The 25,181-nt window shown below is 39.5% G+C and overlaps 1 protein-coding gene across 2 annotated transcripts in view; it reads left to right on the plus strand.

The window, feature by feature from the left end:
• Positions 1-11,843: 11,843 nt before the first annotated feature.
• IPPK (inositol-pentakisphosphate 2-kinase) overlaps positions 11,844-25,181 on the plus strand; it is a 31,845-nt gene continuing 18,507 nt past the window's right edge. The window contains exon 1 of one of the 2 annotated variants that reach the window (XM_030458748.1): positions 11,844-12,022. In XM_030458748.1, coding sequence (XP_030314608.1) covers positions 11,942-12,022 — 81 coding nt within the window. In that variant the 5' untranslated portion in view covers positions 11,844-11,941. Of the gene's footprint in view, positions 12,023-12,303; positions 12,395-25,181 lie in introns of those variants that run through there. The other variant, XM_030458749.1, reaches the window with a different exon arrangement.

Here is a 25,181-nt window from a genome sequence, read left to right on the forward strand (position 1 = left end):
TATATATTCCTATAATGGATTGCAACACAAGCTGACCCTTAGACTTGCCTTCTCTTTCTCTGTGATTTGGGATTTTCATGTGTTGTTAGGAAGAATGTATTTCCAAGGTTGCAGAAGTATAAATGAAAACAGGACTCTTCTCACATGTGTTTTATTTAGTGCTCAAAACAAAACATTTCTTACACAAATCCTTCCTTCTGGAAGTATATTGTTGGTTTTTTTCTGGATATACCAGAGGCTGTCAAATGCACATCTCACTTGACTGCACCTTAAAGGTTGATGCAAGGTTTTGCTGAAGGGTTTTCCTCTGGGGTAGGAAAAAGATGTACAAATGTGTTGGGATGGGGATCTTGTTATTTTTACCCACAGTTTGATGGGCTGATACTGAAACCAAAAGCATTGAACGTTTTGATATGGATTGTGAGTTTTTCAAGTGGGTGAAGTATGGATGCTTGGACATCAGTTAAGAGTAAATAAATATGTACTTGAATTTAATAATAGTACTGAACATTCAGTGTAGAATTAGGTGTTTTGATGGATGGTGGTTTTGCTGAACAAAATTAATTCAGAATCATGAACATCAGTATTTATGGAACACTTGATTTTATCATTAGTCTTCTCACTAAATGATGTTTAACTAATATCTCTGACTTGCTTCAGTTTAATTTATTTTCCAGTGACTCAGTGCTATGCACTTTAAGTAAGAGAAAGTTCTTGCTTCTCCAGAAGTCCTTAGAATTGATCCCATATTTAACATTAAAAGCCTTTTGGCTCAGGCCTATATTACAAGCATTTTGCACTGCATTGCATTACTACTACATTACAAGCACTATTAACCTGAGTCCTGTGTATTAGCTTCATGGAGCTCCTTTTAGTTTCTTAACTATTAAATGGAGATTTAATTGTAGCTGAAACCTTAGCTGTTCTGCCTGTGACTCACTTTACCAGAAAAGAAAATAATCTGTCTGTGTTGAGTGTCACAAGTGTATGTGTGCACCATATGTTTTGGTGCTATATTCAGAGAAAGCTGATATATAAATATACAGATATTTGCCTTTTTTCCACAAGCTGTTAACCTGGTTTCTCCTTCTAAATGTGTTCTAAAACACTGAACATTGAACAGTGCACAGAATGAAAACTGAGAAAAAGGAAATCTGGGAGCTTAAAGGGTTTCTTTTTATTTGTGATCCAGGGTAGACTCTGTGTCTCAGTTTGCATGACCAGAAATCAGAAGAAAAGTATACGAACTTCTGTTCTCATTCAATTTGCTAAACCTTTGCATTGACATTAAATGAAAGAGAGATTCTTGCTTGATTATTGGCAGATGCTGTGTCTTGACAACAAACATAAGAATTGGAATAGGAACCAGCAGTGGATTAAAAAGAGAAGGTTAATCCTGAGCTTTTAGGAGGCATTTCTTGCCAGCCTTGTTACAGCTCTTCTGCTTTCATACTGGATTGGCAAGTGTAAAACTATACTGCAATGTACCTTTTGTATTCTGTTCTTAGAGGCAATAGTGTTTTAAATGACCTGGAAATTATATTTGCAAAGAGAATGACCTGTTCCAGTGTCACTTCACAAGGATCTGGTATCAGCTTTGTTAACTAACTGTAAGGGGCAAATAATTATGCTTCTGAAAAAAGTTACAAGTAACATATTCAGCATATAAGATAGGATCCCAGAAAGCAATATAATTTTATTTCTATCTTTTTAGTCTGCTAACATATTTTAGAATATCTGCATATTTTACAGGAATTGTTTCTGAATATCAGATTATTTTTTGCGTGTGGTAGCAGTGCTGGGTTATTGTAACATATCACCTTGTGTGGTTCATTGCCTATAAACCAATTACTGAACATGTTGCTGTGAAGAACTGCAACATTATTTACAGTTCTTCAGACATAACTAATTAAGGCTGGAGTTCTGCTTTCAGTAAGTGCATTTCTGTTTGTATCTACAACTAATTTTATTCTTACTTAAAACTGCCAGTGAATTGGTAGTCTTAAAATATATCCTTTGGTCTTTTTCCCAGTAAGGCTTTTTAATTTATAATACAGTTGTTTCCTTTTTCATGCTTAGTTTCCAATTTGAAACCTTTTTTTCCACAAGTATGTGCTGAAGTCTTTAATTATCATTTGATTATTTTTTATTTGAGATTCACTGAGTTTTTCATATCTTTTCCTCTACTGTGCCCCCAAATTTGCAAGGTCTGATTTCCTTCCTATGCAAACTCACGTGGTGTTACCCAGCTGGTCTCAGGGTTTCCCCAGTATTCTTCCTTATATGTGTCACTTCAGTGAGCCTTGTCCCACCAACGTTTTTCAGTAATTGCTGAATGTTTTCCTTGTTTCAGAGGAATAGAAGGCCTAGGGAGATGGTGTTATATAGAATGTGTAAAGTTTCCATTTACAGGCTATAATCTGTGTTCTGACAAACATTTCACTGTGCTGCAGAAAAATGGAGGAACTGAAAAACTTGTATAAAAAAATCTAAAGGTAGTTGCCCCTTTTGTAAGAATACAAATCTGAGCTTAATTCATAATGAACAATGATTCTTGGAGGAATTTTTTTCTACCTTCATGCTTTTGTGTGGAGCTATTATTTGCATCTTTGTTTATACGTTTTTGGAAGAGGGACTGTTTCTAATGTTTGTATGTAACCCTGTGCCTTTGCAGACATCTCCATTTAGAAACCAAGCAAGCACTAGGTCAGTGTTATTTCTCTAACGTTTTATATGAACTTCCCATGCACATAAAAGGTTCCTGTGTCTGTTTTAATTTACATGACTTAGCAGTGATGCTTTAGATGTCATGTCTGGAATGATTGCTCTTGGGAATTAGTGGCAGAAGAATGGTTACTTTTGGGAAAGATACGTTTTTGAGAAAGGCAAATACTTGTTAGAACCAAAGATTCTAGCTCTTCATTTCTCCTAGAGTTAAAATACCTGAAATCAAATGTTGGCAGTAATACAAAGGAGTTGGCCTGAAAAAAAAAAGTGGATAGCAAGAAGGGGTAAATAACTTTATATCATGCATCATGGTCTAAAAGAACAGTATGATGCTTGTGAAAATGTGTTGTCATTTCACTGTACTCTTAGTATGTAGATGGCCTTGCCTGTCTTTGGGGGTCTTGTGAGTATCTTCATCATCTTGTAAAACTTATCTATGTACACAGTTAGCAAATAACAGCAAAGCTACACCATGCTGTCCTTCTAGAATATGATATAGCAAGAAAGGAAGATGTCTCATGAAATACAGCACCTCTGATTATGAAGCATCACTTCTGAAATCTACTGTTAGTAAGAGAAAAATCTGATAGATCAGTCTAGAAATGTCATATATTTTTTCTATTTTGCTCTTTGCTCTGTCATTGTGCTCCAGTGATCTCTTGTTTCTGTACAGTGATTAAGCATCAGCAGATCACTTGGCATTCCACTGCTACATGGTGGTGTTGGTCTTGCAAGGTATCCCCTGCAGAAGGAGCCCAATGTGGTAAAATTGTGAGCAGGTGAGGTGAGGGGGGCTGTGAGACAGAGGTGATGGGGAATAAAAATGACCAGGAAATTCAGACTCTTCTCAAAACTGAGAAAGTCCCTTGGAAAATGCTCAGGAATTGGAAGGACTACATCTGGGGGAAGGCTAAAAGCAGGGTAAGATCCACATCTTTGTACTTTCACTTTGAGTGATCATAGATCCTTATGTAAGGATCTTGAAATAAGTAATTTTTACACCTCAGGGATTCTGAGTTGTTGTCGAGAAGGTTAATATATGTGTATCTCCTATAGCTGTACTTGTAAGTACTGGCTAGGCTGTGTTTCTTTTTTGGAAAATTGCTGTGCTCAACTTCTGGTGAGTCAGATTTTGGCAGATGATACAGGTGGTTCCTGAAATGGCATTTTCCTTTTGAATCAATGTTGATCAAGACTCCTGTAAAGCCTCTCTACACAGATGTGTTGTGCCCTTGTAAAGAATTAGTGATGGTATGATTTTCACATCATAATAAATTACATTATAGAACTAATCTCTGAAATGCAATTTGCATGCAAAAATAACAGCTCAGGCTTATGGCAGTTGATATTATGCATATTTCTTGTATAATTTGCTTTTGTTTTTCTCCTTTCACAAGTACATCTTTATAACTGCTGTCTGTATGCTCATTCCAGTTGTAAGTTTTTCTTTTGCTTCCCTTGACTTTTAGCCTCTCCCTGTGCATTTGAGGTCTCCCATACAAGCACAGAAACAGAGTCTCCTGACTTTCAGGAGTGTTCAGTGAGGGCACAGTCTTCTGATTTGAATGGGAACTGGAACCAATCAGTCCTCTGAGAGTGCATGAGATCAGTCTTGTCAAAATGAACTATGGAGCTGTGAATCTAAGATGTAATTTGAGTGACCCAAATGATCCATGTTCTTTAAAATATTTTCTGCAATCAAGATAATGGAATAATGACTGTCATATGGCTTTAACTTTGGCAAAACAAAATTATAGAAACTTTAGGGTAGTGTCCTGAGGGAACAGAAGGCTAACAGACCACACAGGGATATGAATAACACGTATGTGTAGGATCCCCTGGCCACGGCAAGTAAGGAAACCTGTGTGTCAGGCACTTAGCACTTAGCAGCTGCTTGGAAAGGCAAAAGAGGGGCCGTTTGCAGGAGGGATGAGATGTGGATTCAGTTGTAGGGACACTTCTGCCTGGCCTTGTGCCTGGATTCAGTGACCTCACTCCCTGGCTTGACCTGAGCCTTCCTTATCACTGGAGGTGGACTGACAGTCACCAGCCTGGGACATCCCTGCTGCTCTTCCTCAAGTACTGTAGGGTTGCACCTCTTGAAGCTGGGCCTGGCTGTCCCCCAGCTCCCTTGCAGAGCAGCCACTCTTGCTTGCTCCCTGGTTGCTGCAGCACAGCTGGGGCAGGGGGAAGGACCAGAGGTGCTGTGCAGCTCCCCAGCCAGCAGCAGAGGACCAGAGGTGGGTTCTGGCAGCTCTCCCTCCTCAGCCTTCCCCACCAGAGCCATGGCCACACAGCTGAGGAGCGTGGGAGAGGTTGGAGAGAAGGGCTGTAGGGGAAGATGGATGGGAGCTGGTCAGAGGTGTGACAGCCTGTCAGTGCAGTTTATCTGTAAGAGCAGATGGGGAGGGGACACTTTATGGATATATGTAACTGTCTGTTTCTTTCTGTTGTTGTGTTTTAAATGAATATTGTAAGAATAGTGAGGCTGCAAAGTTGGTCATTTAGAAGTTGGCTTATATCGGCATTAATATTATGTGTGAACACTACCAGAAGTTGAGATTTTCATCGTGTAGAAGACTAAAAAGACAGCAAAAGATACATTATTAACTTCAGGGTGAGCTGTTATCCCATGCAGTTTCCCACTAAATTTTTCACAAGTGTTTAAATGCTAATGCTTCATAATAAAAACCTGAATCTTTAATGAGATAAAACAGCATATTTTCCAATAACTTTATTTCAGAAGTTTTTAAAATTAAATTTTTAAACAGAAGAACAGTAAAAATTTCATCAAACATGTTTGAAACAAATACATGGAATTAACTGATCAAGAATACTATGAAGTTTGGTAAAATTACAAGAAACTTAAAACCAAAAAATGGGAAGACTTTGAGCAATCTCTTTAGATGCATTTGTCTCATGAACAGAAGCTAGACACTGGATTCAGAACTTATCTTAGTGAATTATCTGGGCTCTCCAGTCAGATGCAGTGTGTGCAAATGTTTTTGCTGCTGCTATACCATATGGTGCCATAAGAAAAACGACCCCCCATCCTATAGATTTTAGAGTATGAAGTCTTTCTTTTCACTCCCATTACATCTCCCAGAACAAAAGCAAGTATTAATTGATAGACACCTGATAGTATCTCCTCAATCCAGCAGATGAGGCTGTTTGCCATTACATCTATTCTGCAATGCTGCAAACCCCTGGAAACTTGTAGCCATGGGACAGACAGTGTTAGAATTGATCAATTGGGTCCTTGCAGAAGAGCACTTTAGAGTTTTTAGTTTTACCAGTGGTGGTGCTCTTCATAAACATCCAAAATCAAAGTAAATCAAGCAGGTACGTGAACAGCATTTAAATTCCTTTTTGCAGTGCAAAGTGAGAAAACAGAAAACCAGCCCATTTTGTTTATACAATATACCTACTTTGTAATAATTACTTTTGAGATTTTTTTTCTCTGTTTCTCTTGCTCTGAAATTGATGAATCTGCTTTGTAAAACACGCTGTTCTTGGAGCCTTATCAACTGAATCATATTTCTAAAAACCCCAACAAACGTGTGTGTCCATTACTTCTGCTTTTGTCAGATCACCTCCTCTTTTCACATAATTTTTTCTAGTTGGGAAATGAATTCAAAATGAAATTCAAAATGAATTCAAAACCAGACATTAAGTAGGACATAAAAGTATGTTTTTTTCATCTAAAAATTCATGTTGCTTGGATTTATACCTTTCAAGGCACCAAGCCTTGTGCGAGAAGGGGCCTCGCTGTTCTTCATGCCTGACATGGTGCTAAGAACTGTAGAATTTGATCTAGAATTTATGCTCACTCAGTCATCTTAAATTGAATTCCTCAAAAAGCTCGACTTGAGAAATATATAACATCTCTATATATTTCAGTATCTTTATTTTCTTGTCACTGTTACAAATAGTTGTTTTCCAAGTAACATGGATGCTTTCCCCCCTACAAATCTATTGGCAAGGTGTGTGATACATACTCGTGACCCATATTTATGCTTTTGTTCCTAGTGAGATAGTTTGATAAAGATTTTAATTGCAATGGACATTGTTTTACACTTGGTTTTGGCAGGCACACAATCAGGAAGATTTCATAATTGCTTGTGAAGTATCCACTTCATTCCACATTAATCAAGAGAATTGCAGACTGTCACCTTTGAAGCAGCTGTTTTAATTCCATAAAGTATAATTATATATAGTTATATATTCCTGGCATGTTTTATCACTGATGCTCTGATAATGCAGACCATTTCAACTCTCCTTTAACACCTAGCAGTAAGGGGATGGCTCAGATAGATACCTATTATGTGTGGTTTTTAGGGTAGAAAAAAAACAACAATGAACTCTCTCAAAAAGCTGTCAGTACAGCTCATGAACTGATCAATAAACAAATAGTTCTTTCTCCACAAACACTTTGCTGATGTACTCTTCACTGCTTTTTTGGAGCATGGGCAGGAATATCTGCTTATCCTCAGTGTTTTCTTCTTTCCTTGAAAGGGCCCCCACACATTCATCCTTCTGGGAGGTTCTGTGGCACTGCTGAAAGTACAGTTTCATAATCAGATTAATCTGGTCTGAAAATGAGCTAGCAACAAAATGGCTAATCCAGCACTTCCCACTGCTTTTGGTTGTGATCCCATTCCTTCCTTAAAGTCTTGTGTGGATATGCAACATGTCACACATGTTGCTGAGTCAGCTAAGTAATAAAAAAAAAAACAAACCCAAAACTTAAATGTATTTATTATAATGTTAAATCACACCATTCATTTGATGAATAATCTGCTCCAGTGTGCCACGTGGCTGAAAAGGTGCTAAAGGCAAATGCAAAGAGAGGGCACAGGAATATATATGACCAAGTTTGAAAATGAGCACAAGATCACCCTTTTGAGATGGCATAGTATTTATATTAGCTTCTCTGCTTGTGACACTGAAGTGTATCTGTGTTTATGTATTGGAGATCAAAGATAATCTGAGAATTTGAGAAAATGCCTCTTGAAAATACAGGTTCTGTTTATTGATTTCTATTGTAATTATTTCAGTAAAGTGGATCCTCCAAGGGATCAGTGCTCAGGGGGGGAGCACTCATTTTGTATGCTGCCATTTGAACAGAGAGATCATGCTAAAATTATTAACACAGTAGTCAATACAATGGGGATTTTAAAAGAATTTAAAGGATTCTCTTTTTTCAAAGTATTTGGTAGCTGTTACAAGGAACATAAACCTGAATTTATCAGGATGTGTACAAGAGAAACTTCTGCTGAGTCCATCTGTAGCACCTCCAGATATTGTTATTGTTAGTTTGGTGTTTCTGTGTATAACTCAAATGTCATGTGTGACCAGTTTACCTCAATTTGTAATTTATCTTCAGGGAACCTTGTACTCACTGAACTGCAAGTTTTACGGGGAAGGTTTAAAGGTTTTTCCACACAAGTGCATTGCCAAATGATGGCAGTTTAGCTGAAATCCAGATTAATGTATTCATGTTCTCCTGCTTATCTGAAGATGGTCGCACAGGGCTTGTGTCAAAAAGAAGTTTAAGATGTGCTCTCCTTTAACCATTAACAGGCCCAAGGACTAAACACAAGGTTAGGGCACATTTGTCACAGGAGATAGGAAGGTTTTTTCCCAGGGGCAGTTTTATGTTGCAAGAGGGTGTTTGATCATGGGCAAATGGTATAATATTAACAGCAAAGCATCTGCAATAAGAAGTGTTAACTTATCCTGGAAGCAGCAATAATACTGCTTCTACCTGACTTGTGACTGAGCCTGCTCTGGTAGTTTGCTTTCACCTCTTTATGTAAAGAGCATTTTGTTTTCCAGTCATCTTTCCTTGCTTGCCCACAGGATTAAAGACTTTAAGGAGGTGCTTAGAAGGGGTTGGTCTTGTTCCATATTGCTTTAATACCCTGTCAAAGATACAAAGATACTAGGATTTCACCAGAGCATTTTGCTTGAAAGACCTCTAACAGTTGCTAAATAGATTCCTTTTCTATGTATTTTCTCTTACTGGTCCCAAAAATTCACCATAAAGCACTTCTTTTTTTTTTTTTTTTTTTTTTTTTTTTTTTTTTTGGTTGCACCCCCAGGTAATTAGTTGTATTTTTTTTTTCCATATAAATATTCAGGACTCCTGTGCATGGAAAACAGTATTTAACTGTCTCTCTTGGCAATTCTTTGGAGCACTAATACTGTACAGAGAAGTTGTTATTTATGCTGTGTCTGTAACTTCCTTTCCTCCCTCATACTGTATGTAGCAATTAAACCTCTCAGTAGTTATAATGTCTGTTTATTCACATCTGTGGTTATTGATGGCTGGGTAAGTTTGTGCAAGCTCTTGTCTGTTAATGAAATATATGTGGCTTCACAGTGCTGTATATGCCATCAAATTACACCCTCCAGTCCTAATCTTTTTTCCTTTTCTGGGTTGGTGTCTGAGATGGTGAAATGGCAGCTGGAGCATGAGATTTCCTGCATTTCCAGTATGTGGATGAAATAACACAGATAAACCACAGATTCAAGAAAAAACACTATGGTATGGAGCAAAGCCTTAAATTGTTAATGATTTTTCCATAAGGGTACTCCATTTTGATAGTCTGAATATAATAAATATAAAACAATCAGTCTTTTTTAAACATAAGCACAAAATGGTGCATTTTGTATTAAAAATACTATTTTGTAGCAGTTTCATTGTTGTATTATCAAGGACTCACTGCCTTGAATTTGTAATTTTTAAGCCTCCTTTCTCCAGGTAGACATCTCTAGGTCTCAGGATAGAATCTTTTTTTTCCAGGCTTACTCTTTTCATAAAGAGCAAAATATCTTCTCTTTTATAGAAGCTTTTTCATTTTAGGAACCTGGGCAACTAAGATGTGGCAATTATGACAAATATCCTTTTAATAAGCTTACAAGACATTTTGTATTATTTGTATCCAATCTTTTAATGAGTCTCAGTGTTATTTTTTATGTCTGATCTGGATTTATTTAACATTTTATAGCCATTAAAATATGAACAAGAAATACTGAAATACTTATGTTTTTTCCTCCTCAAAGTGAAGAGTTTTTATCTGGTTTTATCTTTTCATTCTTATTCCCCAGGTTGTAAAAGATGGCATATGCAAGAATCCAGTGTTGATAGCTCTGGGGCATGCTTGGGAAAAAGAGCAAAGGTTTAGAGTTGAAGTTGGGAGGGGAATTGTGTTTGGGTGGTCTTTGGCAGAGTAATGATCTGTACAGCAGGTGTGACCTGGGATGAATAAACTAAAGATGTTAAGTCAGGGCCATAGTTTAAAAGCTTTTTTTGAATCCCTAACACTAAACAGTCCCAAGAAACAGGAGCTGTGACATAAAAGCACAGCCACTCCATGCAGTTACAGGACCCAAAGATTGTTTTTAAGCCTGTGGTGCTCTTCTGACTCCTTCACATTACACCAAAAAAGACATGATGCTGTGTGTGCTATGGAACTGAAGGTATTATTACCTTATGCATTCCTGATGCAGTTTTAAACCACCTTATTTACATACTAAAATGCCATAGAACACCTGCTCATCTTCTGAGATCCTCAAGTGGATTTTGAAGATTGCTGAGCTCTGTCCTAGCAGTCCTGGAGGTGACTAATTAAAACCAACCCTGGTGTGTTTGCACAAGCTGTAGTTATGCCACAAGATGTGGAATTCCAGTTAAGCAACACTGCCATGCCATTAATGGCACAAGAGCTCAAGGTATTTCAGTTCAAGTATATTGTAGATAATACCAGAAATGAGTAATATTTAAACACTGATAATGCAGACAGAAATAGCTTGTCAATAGGCTTTTGTCCTTCCACTTTCCAGGGTTTACTGATGTGTTTTCAGAACACCCATGCAGTGGGCCCAAATGGCACCTCATTCTCCATGGAATGCTGGAGGGAAAGGTGAAGAGAGGAAGTGACCTGTTAGAGAGAGGGACTGTGTTAAAACTCAGGTGTTCTCTGGGTGTTTACCATTGCTCTCAGACCCTCTACTTAATTTTTTTCCTCTGTAAATGTACATTTTTCAGGAGTGTGAAAGGATGAAAAAGGAATCAACTTGTAGTACTTGATTTCCTTTTAAAATTGAGACAAGTTTTGCCATTGCAAGACAATATATTGATATTATTTTCCTTTGTATTTCTCCATGTAAGTAAGTGTCCACATACTATTTCTCTGAAGTACAGTTAATCTTTAATGCAAGTATCATAAATACCACAATCTTATCTGCTCCCGAGTGAAACTTCTTTATCACAGGTTTGGTAAATCAGTATAGTATGGTCATTTCTTATACATTTTATATATACATTTGTTGTTACCCAACGTCAAGAAACTACAGATGGCAGAAACATACTTTAAACATCTCTGTTATCTTTATTAAATGGACAAAGAAGCAGGGATTCACATTTCTGTTTTCATGTAGATATATATAGGATAATGTTAAAAGGGAAATACTGGAGCGTTTATGGGTATTTTAGCAACAATAAAGTGTAGATTGTTTAACTCCCTTTTATAAAAGTTCTAGTGAAATATTACTTAAGGTGCAGCACCACACACTTTAGAAAAAAGGATCAGTGACTCACTGCAGGCTCTGTGCAAGGTCTCTTTCCACCCTTCTCAGTACATCTCCTCTCGCCTCTAAAAACAAAGGGGATCATCTTTGCTCTGACATTTCAAAGGCTGTAATCTAGTCAGATTTGGCTACTGTCCAAGTCATACAGACGGTCTTTGTACAGAGGAAAACTTGCGGGTGTTATTTACCTTAGATGTGCCACTTTGGCTGTTTTCACCGAGAGCACCCTGAGGAGAAAGGGAAGAGATGGGGGGAATTCCAGAGAGCCCTTCCCGGTGGAATTGTAACGGGAGGATAAGTGCTGCTGCTTGCCGTCCAGACTGACAGTGATAAAAGTGACGGCATTCAGGGAATTTAATTTGTATTTATGATGGGGAACGAGGACATTTAGTAGATACGCGCTCTGTCACCCGGCCCCCGGCCCCGCACAATGATGGCGGCGGGGGGAGCTGCCCGGGGTTGTCATGGCCGCCAGGCACCTCCTTCCCCCGCCCCTCCCTCGGGTGGGACTTCCTGCGGCGGCCCCGTCGCGCAGCCGCGATGCTGGAGGCGTGAGCGCGGCGGGACCGGCGGCGGGCACCGTCCCCACGGGGCGCGGCGGCGGCGGCCCGGGCCGGGCATGGAAGAGGAGAAGATGGATGAGAATGAATGGAAATACCACGGGGAGGGCAACCAGAGCCTCGTCGTCTCCCATTGCCAGGTGCGGGGGGGGGGATGCGGCGGGGAGCGGCCGGCGGGGAGCGGGCGCCCCTCCCCCGCCCCGCCGAGCCCGCGTGAGGGGCGCCGCCCGCCTCGCGCTCCCTCAGGGTCGGGGTCTCCTCATGCGGGGTCGGCTCCCGCCTCCCCGGGACCTGACCCCGCTGCTGGGGCCGCTCCCTCGGCGGCAGAGCCCGCCCGGCCCCGCGCCTCTCCCTGCCCGAGAGGTTTCCCGTTCCGCGGGCGGGCGGGGAGGTTGTTGCGGGGGCTGAGCAGGCCATGCCCGGGGCTCTCTGGCGGGATGGTGCGGGCTCGGCGGGAGAAGGAGTGGCAGCTGATGGGCAGACAGCTGCCGGCAGCGCAGGGCAGCTGTGAGGTAAAGTACCGGAGTGCCCCCTTTCCTCACTTCACGCGTCGGTGTGTGTGAGCCTGACAGGCGGAAAAATTCGGGAGAAGAGATGTTTCTGATGTTGTCGCCGAGCTGCCATTTACTTCCCCCCGCATTCCTGGGGGGGGTTGTTTCTGGTTAATGGTTTTTTTTAAATTAAAAAAAAAAAACAAAACACCAAAAACCAAACCAGTAGAAACCAATCAGCACTTTCGTGAACAGTGACAATTAAATGAAGCTAAAGCCACTCAGGCAGATTCGATGTCAGTTTAAACTGTCATGTCAGGAGTGTTCCTTTGGCTGCTGTCACGGTGTTCCTGCCTCACTCCTATGGACGCTGTTTTCTTAGGACGCTGGGATCAGGGTTTTAACTGTATGTGTCCCTTGAAGGAGTTCAGTCTTCTAAAAAATACTTGTGTCTGGGTTTTGTCTCACAAATTTATTTATATTTTATTGTGAATTTTATTTACAGTAAAGCCAAAATGTTAAACTGTAGGCTTTATGTGGAAGAAAAATCTAAAATAAGACTTGAATACTGGTAAACATAAATTTTTTTTTAGTGTCTGAATCAATGACTGAATATACTGGATTCTTTTGATGTCTGTTTTGCGGATTATAAGCATACACTAGATGTAAAACATATTAACAAATACCAGGTCTGAGAAAATGCTGGAAATCTTACAATGCTCTCCAGATTTTAGGAGGGACAATTATGTGGCAATAGTTTCTTCCTTTGCTTTCTTTATGTAAAATATTTTTCTAAAGATATTTTTGCTGCAAGACATTAGTGCATCATTTTATTTCCTGTCTATATTTGAGCTTTGAAAAAGTTTAAAAAACACTCAGTCACTGGATGATAGGAATCAGAATGTGTAATGGAGTAACAGTGATGTAACTGTGATATCTTTAAAGACCTGGAAAGTGAGGAAGTCAGACAGAGGTTCAGAAATAGTTGCTGCGTGCATCAGTTCTCTTTTTATTGAGATAATTCAAGTTTAAGAAAGGGTAAAAGTGAAATAGATGTTATTTTCCCTTTATTGACAGCTTTGAACCAGCAAAGCTTCTGTCTTACAGCTTTGCTCTGCTCATGGGTGAACTCCAGTAAAGCTGGAGTATATAAAATATTGTTTGGATGCTAATTGTTACTTGGTGCCTCTTACTAGCAGGACATACTTGCATGATTAATCATCGTTCTTGTGATCTGATGTCAAGATATTCTCAGGTTTGTGTGAACAGAAGAGCAGTGTAACCAAGGCAGTGAATTTCATTACAACTGTCCTTGCTTCACTCTGTATCTTTCCAGTTCATGCTTTTTTTTGTGTGTGTTTGCATAAATGCTACTGGAAGGGCCAAATACTTGGTTGTGGCATGAGAGATGTGAATGGATGCTCAGATACAAGTTGCCAAGGTTGTGAGTGAGAATCCAGGGTGCACAGTGTGTGTGCTTGTTTCTGTGTTCTCCCTTTTGATGTGTAGTAGTATTGTGGAATGTAGGGGGGAAGCTTGTCCCAATCTCTGTAGGCCTGGACATCTCTTTATTGCTTCTTCTGGAAGATCCCTGAAGTTTTAGAAGCTAAAACAACAAAATTTAAAAAATAAATTGTCCCTGTCCTCCTGGAGATTTTATGAAGTAAGATCCAGGGAGTTCTCTTTCAGCTGCTACCTCTGGACCACTCTTCAATGCACTGAGAACAGGTGGGGTGCAAGTTCATGTGTCGGGAGCAGGGTGTTTGGGCTGGGGTGAGCAGGCAGTTCTGAGCAGGACACTCTTGTTCTTGGTTGTGTGGAGTGTGTCTGGATTGAGGCTGAAGAGGAAGAGGGACAAGGTGTGCATCATCAGCTCATGGTGCTCTCCTGTGGTTAGGGCTGTGCTTATTTATTTGACTTGCCCCATTCCCTGTGTCTTTCCCTTTAAGACATGGACGTAACACTGTGTTAATCCAGAGTTAGTACAGCACCAAAATTAAAAACTTGGTCATAGAAGAGTCACATGCCCAACAAATAGCTCTGCTGGTGATGAGCTGATAAGCCTTAGAGATGCAGGCAACATGCAGCCCTTTTTTCCAGTGCCTTTGAAAGGCACTGAGACAAAGGTTTGTCTGGCAGGCAGACGTGTGCATTCAGTGGAACTGCTCCCTTGTTCAGGTGAAAGCTCTGCGAAGTGCTGCTTGATGTGCAGTTTTCCTCTCACTGTTTATCAGTCCCGAAGAGTGTAATAGTGAGGGGGCTCTCCTTGAGCCTGTGCTCTTGTGGAGTGCACTGCTGAAATCTCTGCAAGGGCTTCTCTCTTCCTTATTCATGCACTTCAGAAGAGAGAACTTAGGCAAGACATGGTCCAGTCAGCACATCCTTCTTACAGTGATAGTTTTACAATTACTTTAATTAGCTCTCCAGCATTTAGAAGTGATCTGATGAATAAAGATGGAATGTCTGCCAAGCATTTCCAGTTACCATTGTTGGAGCTCCATACTCCTGTTCTTGATCGGTGCATACTCAACTCTATGCTTTCATGGCTTTTTCAGGTTTCAGTTCTGATAAATCTAAAATTCTGGAAGACAGGCAATATTGTGGTGCAGATTTCTCAGTTGATAAAGCTTTACCTGATGGTTTTTATTGCAGCTGTGGTTAAGTTAATCCAAATTGATATGGAATTGTGGTCAAAAAACCTTTGTAAAGTCTTGTGGCTTGCTGAAACACTTCTAGTAGAAAAGGAGCAAAGCTAGTTTTCCTACATCATGATTTTAGTGAGAAATACAACTGGCAAATCTCTTTGGTTCTTGAAGACTGATCACAAGATGGTCAGGAAGATCACTTGGAAGGACACAAAAGTTGCTAGTTCATTCAAGTTGGGTCTGTATGATCCTTGTCCCTTGGATGTAATATTTGTATATCTGATTGATACATCTGATATATCTGATTTGTATATCTGATTGAATTATCCTCTTCAGGTAACTTACTGGTTACCCTTCACACCATCCAGTGAATTGTCTGTTTCCTTGTCCTAGCTGATGTCTGAAGAGATTCATGAAGTACTGCAGTACAGATGCAGCTCTACAAAACCCCAGCTGAGAGCTATTGCATACAGACAGGCAGTTTAGAAAGGATGCTTCTTGCTCCCAGCATTTTTATTGGAGTGCTGCTCCTTTCACACTCAGTTTGGCTTTTCAGTCAAAAAGAAGCCTAAACCTCACTTTCCCTCCTCTTTAATCTTGAGCAGTACAGGGAGTTCAGAGAACTTCTGTAGAACAGTTACCTTGTAGCTGTTAACACTTTCTGAGGTGGAGATACCTGGCTTTCTGAAGTGGGATGGAAATCCTCACTTGTAGTTACTTGTTTTAATCAGTGATTTTCTCTTAGAAACACTTAACAATTTCAAAAGTCTTCGGCAGATGTTTATAGGAACTAGTTTAAGCAGCTCTAGAAATAATGACTTGTATTTCCTTTCAGTATTGAAACATACGCTTGCAATCTCCAGTTCTTACTTTATGAGGTCAGCTATGTGTGTTCCTCCTGTGCGTCACTACAGTTGATTTCTACTAATTTTTTTTTTTTTTCATGTTGGGGTAGTATGGTAACCAAATGTTTAAATTTAAAATAAACTCGAACATTAAGCTTGTGTTTTAGGGTGAATACTGGGTGGTGGTACAAGAAAAGTGAAGTGTTTTTTTTTTCCTAGCTTGTTTTTTATTCCATGAGATGGCCTAGAGGAGCCTTAGTGTGTGGTTGCAAAAGGCTGTGGTTGGTACCTTTGGATGCCTTCATTGCTACTAATAATCTACTACTTGACTTGAAGCACTTGCTGCTCTACCAGATACCCCTGGGTTTTGATATGGGGCTTAATTAGTAAACATGTAAAGAATCTCCAGAGCATATGTAAGTTTATGGAATAGAAAAAGGGGAGGGAAGGTAGATGGAGCTGCTAAATGAAGCAGAGCTAAGGAGACTGGGTGAAGGACTCAAGTTCTATAATCAGACTTACAGAAGATTTATGAAATTGATGCCTGTACTAAGTGAATAGTATCTGTCTCTTCTCTGTTTTTTGTTTGTTTGTTTGTTTGTTTGTTTTTGTTTTTTTATTTTTATTTTTATTTTATTTTTTCCTTCATGATCTCTGCTTAAAGATGCGAGTATCAGTGTGCTGCTTTCACAGGCATCCTTCCTGATCCTTGTTCTGGCTTTGTAAGGGACTGTGGAGAGCAAAGGTTGCTAGAGAGAGGTATCATGTGTTGTAACAGTAGTCCTTGATTTTGCTGTATCTGTAGCTGCTTCTACCGGCAGCTGCATTGTGGTAGCTGCAAAGTGTGTGAAGAAAGACACTTTCTGCATATTGGGGAGATGGATTCAGTTTTGGCTTTTGGAATAAAATAATTCAGCTTAGGGAGGGGGTGCTTTGTGTCAAATCAGGCTAGATATTTGTCCCTAATAATCCTTTTGCAATATGAAATTGTTCTTTGTCATAGGAAAGATACTTTCAGAGAGGACCATTAACAAGATGGTATGTTCAAACACAGAGGTGTTTGCTGAAAGAGTGAAAAGCTTTTGCTCAGAATTACGAGCTAGCTGCAACTTCCCTATTTGGTCCAGTTTGGTAGGGAAGGGAGTGATGCTGATCACTAATTGCTCTCTTGTTGAGAGAATCTTCTTGAGGCACTTCTGTTGATGTCATTTTGTGTAAGTTCAAAAACCTGCATGTCCTGTTTTCTTCTTCCATTGTTTTTCCATATATAGTTGGCCAAATCTGTTTTGTCTATTGTAATTAGTGTTAGTAAGGTATTGCCCACAAAACTTCCAGAGCCTTTACTACAAAGGGGATTTTGTTCAGTTGTGTTCTGGTTTTTGTTCACTTGTCTTGTGTTATTTTTTCTTAATGTCTGTGGAAAAGTGAATTAACATCTGTGAATGTCTTGATGCCAAGGGAATGTAGAACAGGCTGGTAATTCCGGTATTAAAGAGTCTTCAGGTAGGGGAAAAACACTGAAAAACTGGTTGCTGTTCTATGCAGGTCTGATTACAATAGCACATTAGCAGTGGCCTCTCTGACTACTGCAAAGTTTTAGTGTTTTGATTTTTTTGCAGTTACCAGAAAAGGTAAAATGCAACCTGTGTCTGTTGCAATCTTTTTTTGACTAATGGGAAAGACAGATTTGGTAAGGCTTGAATTTAAGTGTTTTTGTATCCTTGAGGAGAGTATCCTACTTAGATTCAAAACCTATGCTGTTGTTATGTATGGATTTCATGCTCTAGATGTATCCAAAAGACTCACTAAAGTGATGTGATGTGATACAGAGAGGAGTTTTGCATCTGGTTCTGAATAGTTTTCTGGAGGAAGCAAAACTTGGATGTGAGTGAGTTGGACAGAGTTTCCAGCATGCACTTTATTGGGGCTGAAGGGCCATTAAAAACTCTTCTGAATTTTTAGCCAGCTTCTAGGGATTTCTTTGACCTGGTTTCTGCAGCATTGTGTTGCTGTAGGGGTACATATGTCTAAACATTGCCTAGTAAAAACCCCACACCTGCACAGCCTTTCCCTACTTAGAAAAAGGACAATAAAATAGATTGATGTCTAAAAATAACATATTGCTTTGTTCCTGCTTTCCTAGTTGTAATTTTTTTTCAATTTATTTATTATAAACAAGTAGAGGAGGTTTTTCCTAAATTTACTGAAGCAAACAGCCATAAAAGCCAGTATAAAAAAACAAGTATGTGACTAGGGCGTGTCATCAGTGGAAGAAAAAGGAAGAGATGTGTGTGTTGCTGTAAACAACAATTAAGTTTTTAGGAGCAGGAGGCAATCACCGGTTTGAGTTAGAATTTGGTACCCTTTGTGTGGCACCTGCATCGAAACTGTACATTCCTTTGTGTTAACCTTGGTTAACTGGTATTTAAGTACACATCTGTCATGAATGGAAATAAAGGGAGACAGTTTTGTAATTGTTTATTTGGCTCTTTGGTTAAGCTGGTACAACTGCAACTGTAGGTGCTGTAACTAATTGGAATAACTACTTGAGTACAATCTACAAAGCTTTTACTATAAATGAAGATTTAAAAGTTTGAAGCACTTCCAGTTCTGGATTAGCTACAAAGCTTTTTTTTTTTTTTTTAACCCAAAAAAGTTAACAGCTTGAGTAAACATCTATGTAGACTTTTAATTGCATATTGGGATTTCAATTCCATGTTGCACTAGTGTAGTTAAATTTACTTTTCTTGGCTTTGCTGGATTTCTGCACTGAAAAGATGCTCTGGATGCTGTGCAGTATAATAGTATCTCCCATGAAGTGAAGAGGAAGGTTGCACTGGGTAGTAGGGCTGAGTGCAGAGAGTGGAAAGAACAGAAAGGTAGCAATTAAAAGTTACAATATGTAAATATAATATATAAGTATAATAATATCCTGTAATATTAGGGCCTTGAGATCTGTAGGTGCAGACAGGAAAACATAATATGTGTGCAGAAGGAGATGGGAGACACAAGCATGAGAATCTTTGGTTGAATATTCTCTTGTTATACAATAGAGATACTTTAACTGTGGCAGCAGCAGCACCACTTTTCTCCCCCAGAATACTTTTTTCAGAGTTGTCTTCTTATTTTGCTAAAAATAGTGTTGGAGCAGACTTGTCCTTAGGTGACTTCTTTTGGAAATTTATAACTCCCCTTAATGCCTGTTGGGTGGTTTTGGTTTTTTGTTTTTGGTTTTCTTTTTCTTTCTTTTTTTCTTTTCTTTGAGTAATTTGAGAATGCTGAATGGTGTATGCCATGAAAATGTAAATAAATCCCAGTATGGGAGACAAGCTCAGGAAGTAGCTAGGCTTGATTAGAAATGGTTTTGTTTTCTTTTTCTGTTTGGATTCTTTGCTAGCTCAAACTTGAATGAGTTTCTTTTCTTGGATGAGTTGATTAGATCTGTTTGTTTCTTTAAAAAGCACTTTTTGTCTGTTAAAGTGTTTGGTAAATGCTGTGATGGTGGAGTTCAAAAGGCCACACTTGGCCTTTTCTGTGCTGCACATGTATCTCCCCTCACTGACAGCAGCAGTGGGGTGGTTTGCTTTGATGGGAGTAACTTGGCTGACCCAAGAGCTATGCAGGACAGGTCAGTCTAGCAGCCTATTCTGTTGACTCCTTTGATTCTTTCCTCCCTTCCAACCTTTTGCTGTGTTTCTTTGTCTCAGTGTATTATTTCTGAGACACACCATAACCATGTTCTGACCCCCTGTTTGCTCAGGAAGAACAGACACTGCATTTGACTGAACAGTTGCCCAAGACTTGCTTAGGTTTCTTCTAGCTGAGGTGTTCAGGATGCTTGGGATGATTAACTTGCTGTAACTCTCCATTGTATTACTTCATTCTAATCCCTCCTACTGTTTGATATTTTATTTCCTCCCCTCCCTATTAGTGTTTTCCTGAAACGCCTTGTTTCCCAACACGAGTGACTTGGCAGCTCCATGCAGGAAGTGCAGGTTGCTGCTAGGTGGAGGGTTAGCACAGGGTAAAGGAAGGGAACTTAGGACATGTTTTCCTGTTCTTGCTGGTACAACTCACCTGTTTTGACAGATGAGGTATTTGATACACTGCTAAACATTAAGGACCATTTTTTTACTTGCTTGTTTTTAACAGCTAGGGTGTCAGGGACACAGGGACAGCTACCCTGTCACTCAGGCTGCAGCAATTTGTGCTGAGGACCAGGCATCAATAGGGCTGTTCATTCTGCTTTCCCCCCAGTGTGGGTGTATCACTTGATATCATTTCAGGTACTCTGATTAGGTGGCTTAGCTGAAGGGCAAACATTTCTTTCTCCCTCATGGCTATTGGAATCATAAAATTCTCATAAAATCAGTACCATCTACACATTGCAAGATAATACAAAGCTTAGCTATGAAGTGAAAACTGAATTTGTGCCTGACTATCATGGGAGAAGCAGCAAGTAGGAGAAAATGTGTAATGAGTCCCTGAAAGTCTGATGCAAAGTGTGAGCTCAGTGCTAAAGAAAACAAGTATTGTGGTGGTGCTTGCTTCCAAATAATGGTTTAAGGTATTAACAGTGTCAAGCCAGGTGGTATGCCAGAAATAATGTATTCATGTAGAGAAATAAAAGGATTGTTCATAAGGGATTCCTGTGCTAACTAAAAGAGTATTGTTCCGATTTTTTAATTCTTCCTTGCACTTCATGTGAGCAATTGCTAAACTTCCTCTGTACTGGCAGGAAATGTTGCTTTCCTCACTTTGTTCTGCATTATTTTATACACCTTATACAGAACAAAATTGGGTTTGAAAACAACATGTGCATACAATGTTACTGTGTACTTCATTCAAGAGCTGCTGAATTTTCCAGTGCTTAGTCCATTTTCATCTCCCACGTCCCTTCACAAGGGATTTCAGCAAGCTGACACCCTGGATGAAGAGACCTTCAAAAAGGGCTTGTGTTGAATATCATAAAGGTAAGCTCTGAGTGAAGTGCCTGGGTAACAAGGTGGGCATATTTTTACTGAGTTTTGTTAGTTCTCAGAAGAAGGAACTCCCCTGTGCACAGCTGTCTTTCCTGAGCTGTGAAGATAACACCTTTTTGTCTGCCTCCTTTCCAGGAAGTGCATTTTCTGAATAGAAAACCATTATTTTCTGTTTAAGTCCTTTAGTCTAGAGTTGGAACTGAAGTGGTTGTGGAATATAAAGTTTGAATAAAAAATGTCTGAATAATTGTTTTAGTTGGTGTATACTGCATGCAGCTCCAGTGTGCTAATGCAGAAATAATTTAATATCAGCAAAATAGTTCCATAGTTTGTTTTCAGTACCAGTGATACTTGTTAATTAATATTTGCATATCACTGCATTCGAGTAGGGCTTGAGTAGCACTTTGGTGTAACTTAACTCCTCTCCCTCCCATTGATGGAAATTTAGATAGAAGGCACTGTTTTCAGGTGTCACTGATACACACTCTTGTAAATCCACTACTACTAGATTGTGTTGAGTAACTACAATGGTGGTAGAAGGTTTGGCATACTCACAGCTCTGTTTGATAAGTTCTTGATCGTTCTTTAGGCTCATCAAAAGACAAGGAATTAAATAACCAGGTTTTACTGTATTAAGAAATTCAGGCACCTTTCTCTCAAGAAGTAGTTGACTTCACGTGTTAATCTTCTTAGGTAGTGGTTGTGGTGTGTGTAATTGGTTGCAACAAATAATATAGTAATAATCATAGGGTAGGGTTTATTACCAGTCTTGGAGGATTTTCCCCCATGGTGTTTATGATTGGAAGCTCCCGAGTTTTATTTGGACAAGGTTAAACCAAATGTAGGTTTTCTTGTTCTGCCTGCCTATCACCTGCCTTTTCAAGATAAATATACTGACAACAGAGTGCAGTGGACAGGCAGGTGACTTTGTATAGTGCTTACACAAATATTACTGAGTTTTTGCATACCACAGTTTGGGAGACTGTGGAGTGAGGAGGATGAAAGGGTGGGAAAAGGGGCAGATTTCCTTTTGGAACTTAAAAAATCGGTTCACAAAGTACCTTAGTTTTTACCAGCACATCTTGCATGTGTGAATACAAGTTGGTAATCAACTAGATAAAAATCTTTTCTAAGTAGTCACATTGGGCAGCTGCAGAACTAGATGTCAGAGTAACACTTTGCCTCTAGATAAAAACAGTTAATGCCTGCTGTTTAGAATAATAACAGTAATAACAGATGACGTGGACCTGGTTATTTGGAAAAGCAGATGCTGCAGTGATGTTTCCCAGGCGCTGTGTTTGGACAGACTGATCCTTCAGATTCTCACACAGAAGCTTATTGTTACAGCCTGTGAGCTGAGGTGGGAACAGCAGAAGAATACACCTCTTTCTGTACTTCTAAACAACTTCACTAACATTTGAGCTTGTTTTTATAAAAATATTCTCATATTTCTTCCACTGGCACCATCTTTTACAGATTTTATTAGTAGTCTAGCAAGAGATAGAGACTTGAGAAAACCTCAGTGATGCAAGCAAATGTTTTTTTCTGAAGGGGAATATCAAGGTTATGGATTTGCCCACGTTGTGTTTAATGTGTGAAAGCTCTCCAGTTCAGGAGGCCTGCATGGTAGCTTTATCTTACAACAATGAAGTTCAGAAGGCACTTTTGGAAAATAAAAGGCCAATATCAAACATCAAGCTGTGAAGAAATAACTGTAAGCTTTGATCATGGTTTTATAACCAAGTACCTGGATTGATGCCAGTCATATTTTGGCCTAACCACTTTGTTTTTGGATTTCACCAAGTAATATTAATATAATAGCTGTAGTAACTGCTTTGGAGAAGAAAAATTCTTTCAGATAATCCTCCTGGAGATGTAACCAGCAAGCTGTTTTTCCCAGGATATATTAGGACAAGAGTTGTGTGTGCACACACCCCTGTGTTTCTGTGATGCCAGCAATTTCTTTGATTTCATTTCCCAGCCATTCCCACAGCTTTGTCTCCTTATTGGCACTTGCAGTTATGGTTTAGCCCAAACAGTTGTTTCATAGTAGGGTGTTAAAGAAGTGCTTGCTTTTCTTGGTGAGACCGTAAGGTTAAGGCTGGAGTCTCCCAGCACCGTGGCTTTAGACAATGTTTCTCCAGGACATAAACTCCTCATTACATCATCTCGGCAGCCCAGTGACTGTGAATGTGTTTGGAGAGACACAAGTTTCTGTATCCTTGTTGCTATCGTTTGAGTTTTCTGCAACAATTGGAAATGGGTTTTTTTGCAGTCCTTGTATGGTTCTGGATGCCAGTAAGAGCATTGTTCATCATCTGCTCTCAAACTGCTGTGCTCATGTGAGGATATCACTTGTAAGAGCAGCCATGTTTGATAGTCTGATAGTTGTTTTTTTGTTTGTTTGTTTATTTGTTTTGTTTTGTTTTTTTAATACTTGCAGGGAAAGGGCTGCCCAATTAAAAACAACTTTGTAGACAGAATTCTTCCTTAGAATTCACTACTTTCTAGCTTGTCTTGCAAAAGATGTGAAGGCTCTTAATGTTTCATGTGACACATGTGTCTGCCTCCATGCATATTTTTTGGTTTTCTTTTTCTCTGTTTGATTTTACAGCCTGTTTTTTTCATCTTTTTGTCTAAATGGGACTATTTTCAATTGAACTAAATGTTTTGGCGGCAATAGTGCATTGATGGAAGTGGTGTTAAGCAGTGGAGATGCTTACAGATGTGCATCTGTTCTCTTCAGGATTTAGGCTATTCTTCTGCATGTAACACAAAGATGTAAATATAAAAAAAAAGTCTAAAGGCATTTAAGGTAACTGACAAAAAACCCACCATGGCAACAACCACCTACAGTATTTCCAACTAAAGAATCAGTCAAGTGAATCAGTCGTGCAATAGTGTGAAAAGTGTGGGCCAGTATTTTCAGTGGTAATAATTCTGAAGCAGGTGGCATCTTCGACATGTGATGGGTTCACCTGTGTCCTGTGGCAGTGTGTTTGTGTAGCTATGTGCTGAACTGCCCAAAGGGATGGATCTACCTGAAAACATCTCCCCTCTCATCCCCAGAAAAAGAAGGCACAGTGTGAGCTGACTGGTTGAAGTGCATCTATGAGTTCTGTTCGAAAACTTTGCTGTGTTTCATTTTGACATCTTTAGACAAGCCGTGTGTTCTTCTTTTGCCATATATAGTTTTAGCAATTTTATCCTAGCATGCTAATTCAGAAATTATTTGGTAAAGAACAAATACAAGTGCTGTTAGAGCAGTCAGGATTTTCCAGAACAGTGGCTGGAAGTTTGTTGTCTGGGAACAGGAATAGATAAATATAGATAAATATCTACAGCATCCTTGAGATACTACAGAATCAAGTTTCTGAACTGATTAGAAGTGATGATCAGCTCACTCCATCACTGATCCATTTGTCTAAATAGTTGAAACACTGTAAAAATTTCGTCCTGTACAAACAGCCTGCAGGCGTATCAGATCTGAGCTCTCTTAACAATGTGTGTGTCAGTGGGAGAAGCAGCATGGCACCCACACCCTTGTCAAATCCAAGTAATCATCATTAGTGTTCAGATTATCCAGTTTATTTTAGCAGTTGTTCTGTTTAGACCTTGCAGGTAAAGTTGAATCCAAATTCAATGAAGTATCCTGTTACCTGAGGTGGTTTTCCAAGTGTAGGTGAACTGTGAGGTTTATGCTGGCTTGACTTTAGATACTGGTGGGGCTGATTCTGGGTTTCATTAGCAGTGCCTGAACCTGGCTCTTGTGTTGCTCTCATTTTGGATGACACATCCTCATCTGCTTTGCTTTTCTCCTCTTGCTCTTTCTCTCCATGTTAGTAATCAAAGAGAACTGCAGCTCTTTCCTGCTCAGCACTGTCCAGAGGTAGCTTTGAGGCCTGAAATATGAAATATATCTGGTGCTGTCATGCTATGGGAGGTTTTTTAATGGCAAGTCACTAAGTAGGAAAAAAGCTTAGATTCCATAAACCTGAACTGTAAGTATGACATTTTGTCTGCATTATCTTTGTCAGGGAATCTGAGTGTTAGTACAGTTTTGGTAGAGCTTTAAATAGAACGTAATCCTTTTTGGAATCCTTTTGGAAGATCCAGCAGAGAGCTCTTGTCCTCTTCCTGCTGTTGTGACCAGTTGTTTTTATCCACATCTTATCCAAAGAGGCTAAAGTACAACAGTGGGAGTAAATATCTTGAGGATCAGATATTTAGGCTGAGTAATCTGAGGCAGGGCTATATGGAACCTAGCCCAGTGAGGCTGCAGCCTCTTTAGTACTATGTCTGAAATTGATTTTAATATAAAAAGTCTATTTACCAA

The sequence above is a fragment of the Calypte anna genome, chromosome 12 (assembly GCF_003957555.1).
Source record: "Calypte anna isolate BGI_N300 chromosome 12, bCalAnn1_v1.p, whole genome shotgun sequence".
NCBI classification, from domain to species: Eukaryota; Metazoa; Chordata; class Aves; order Apodiformes; family Trochilidae; genus Calypte; species Calypte anna.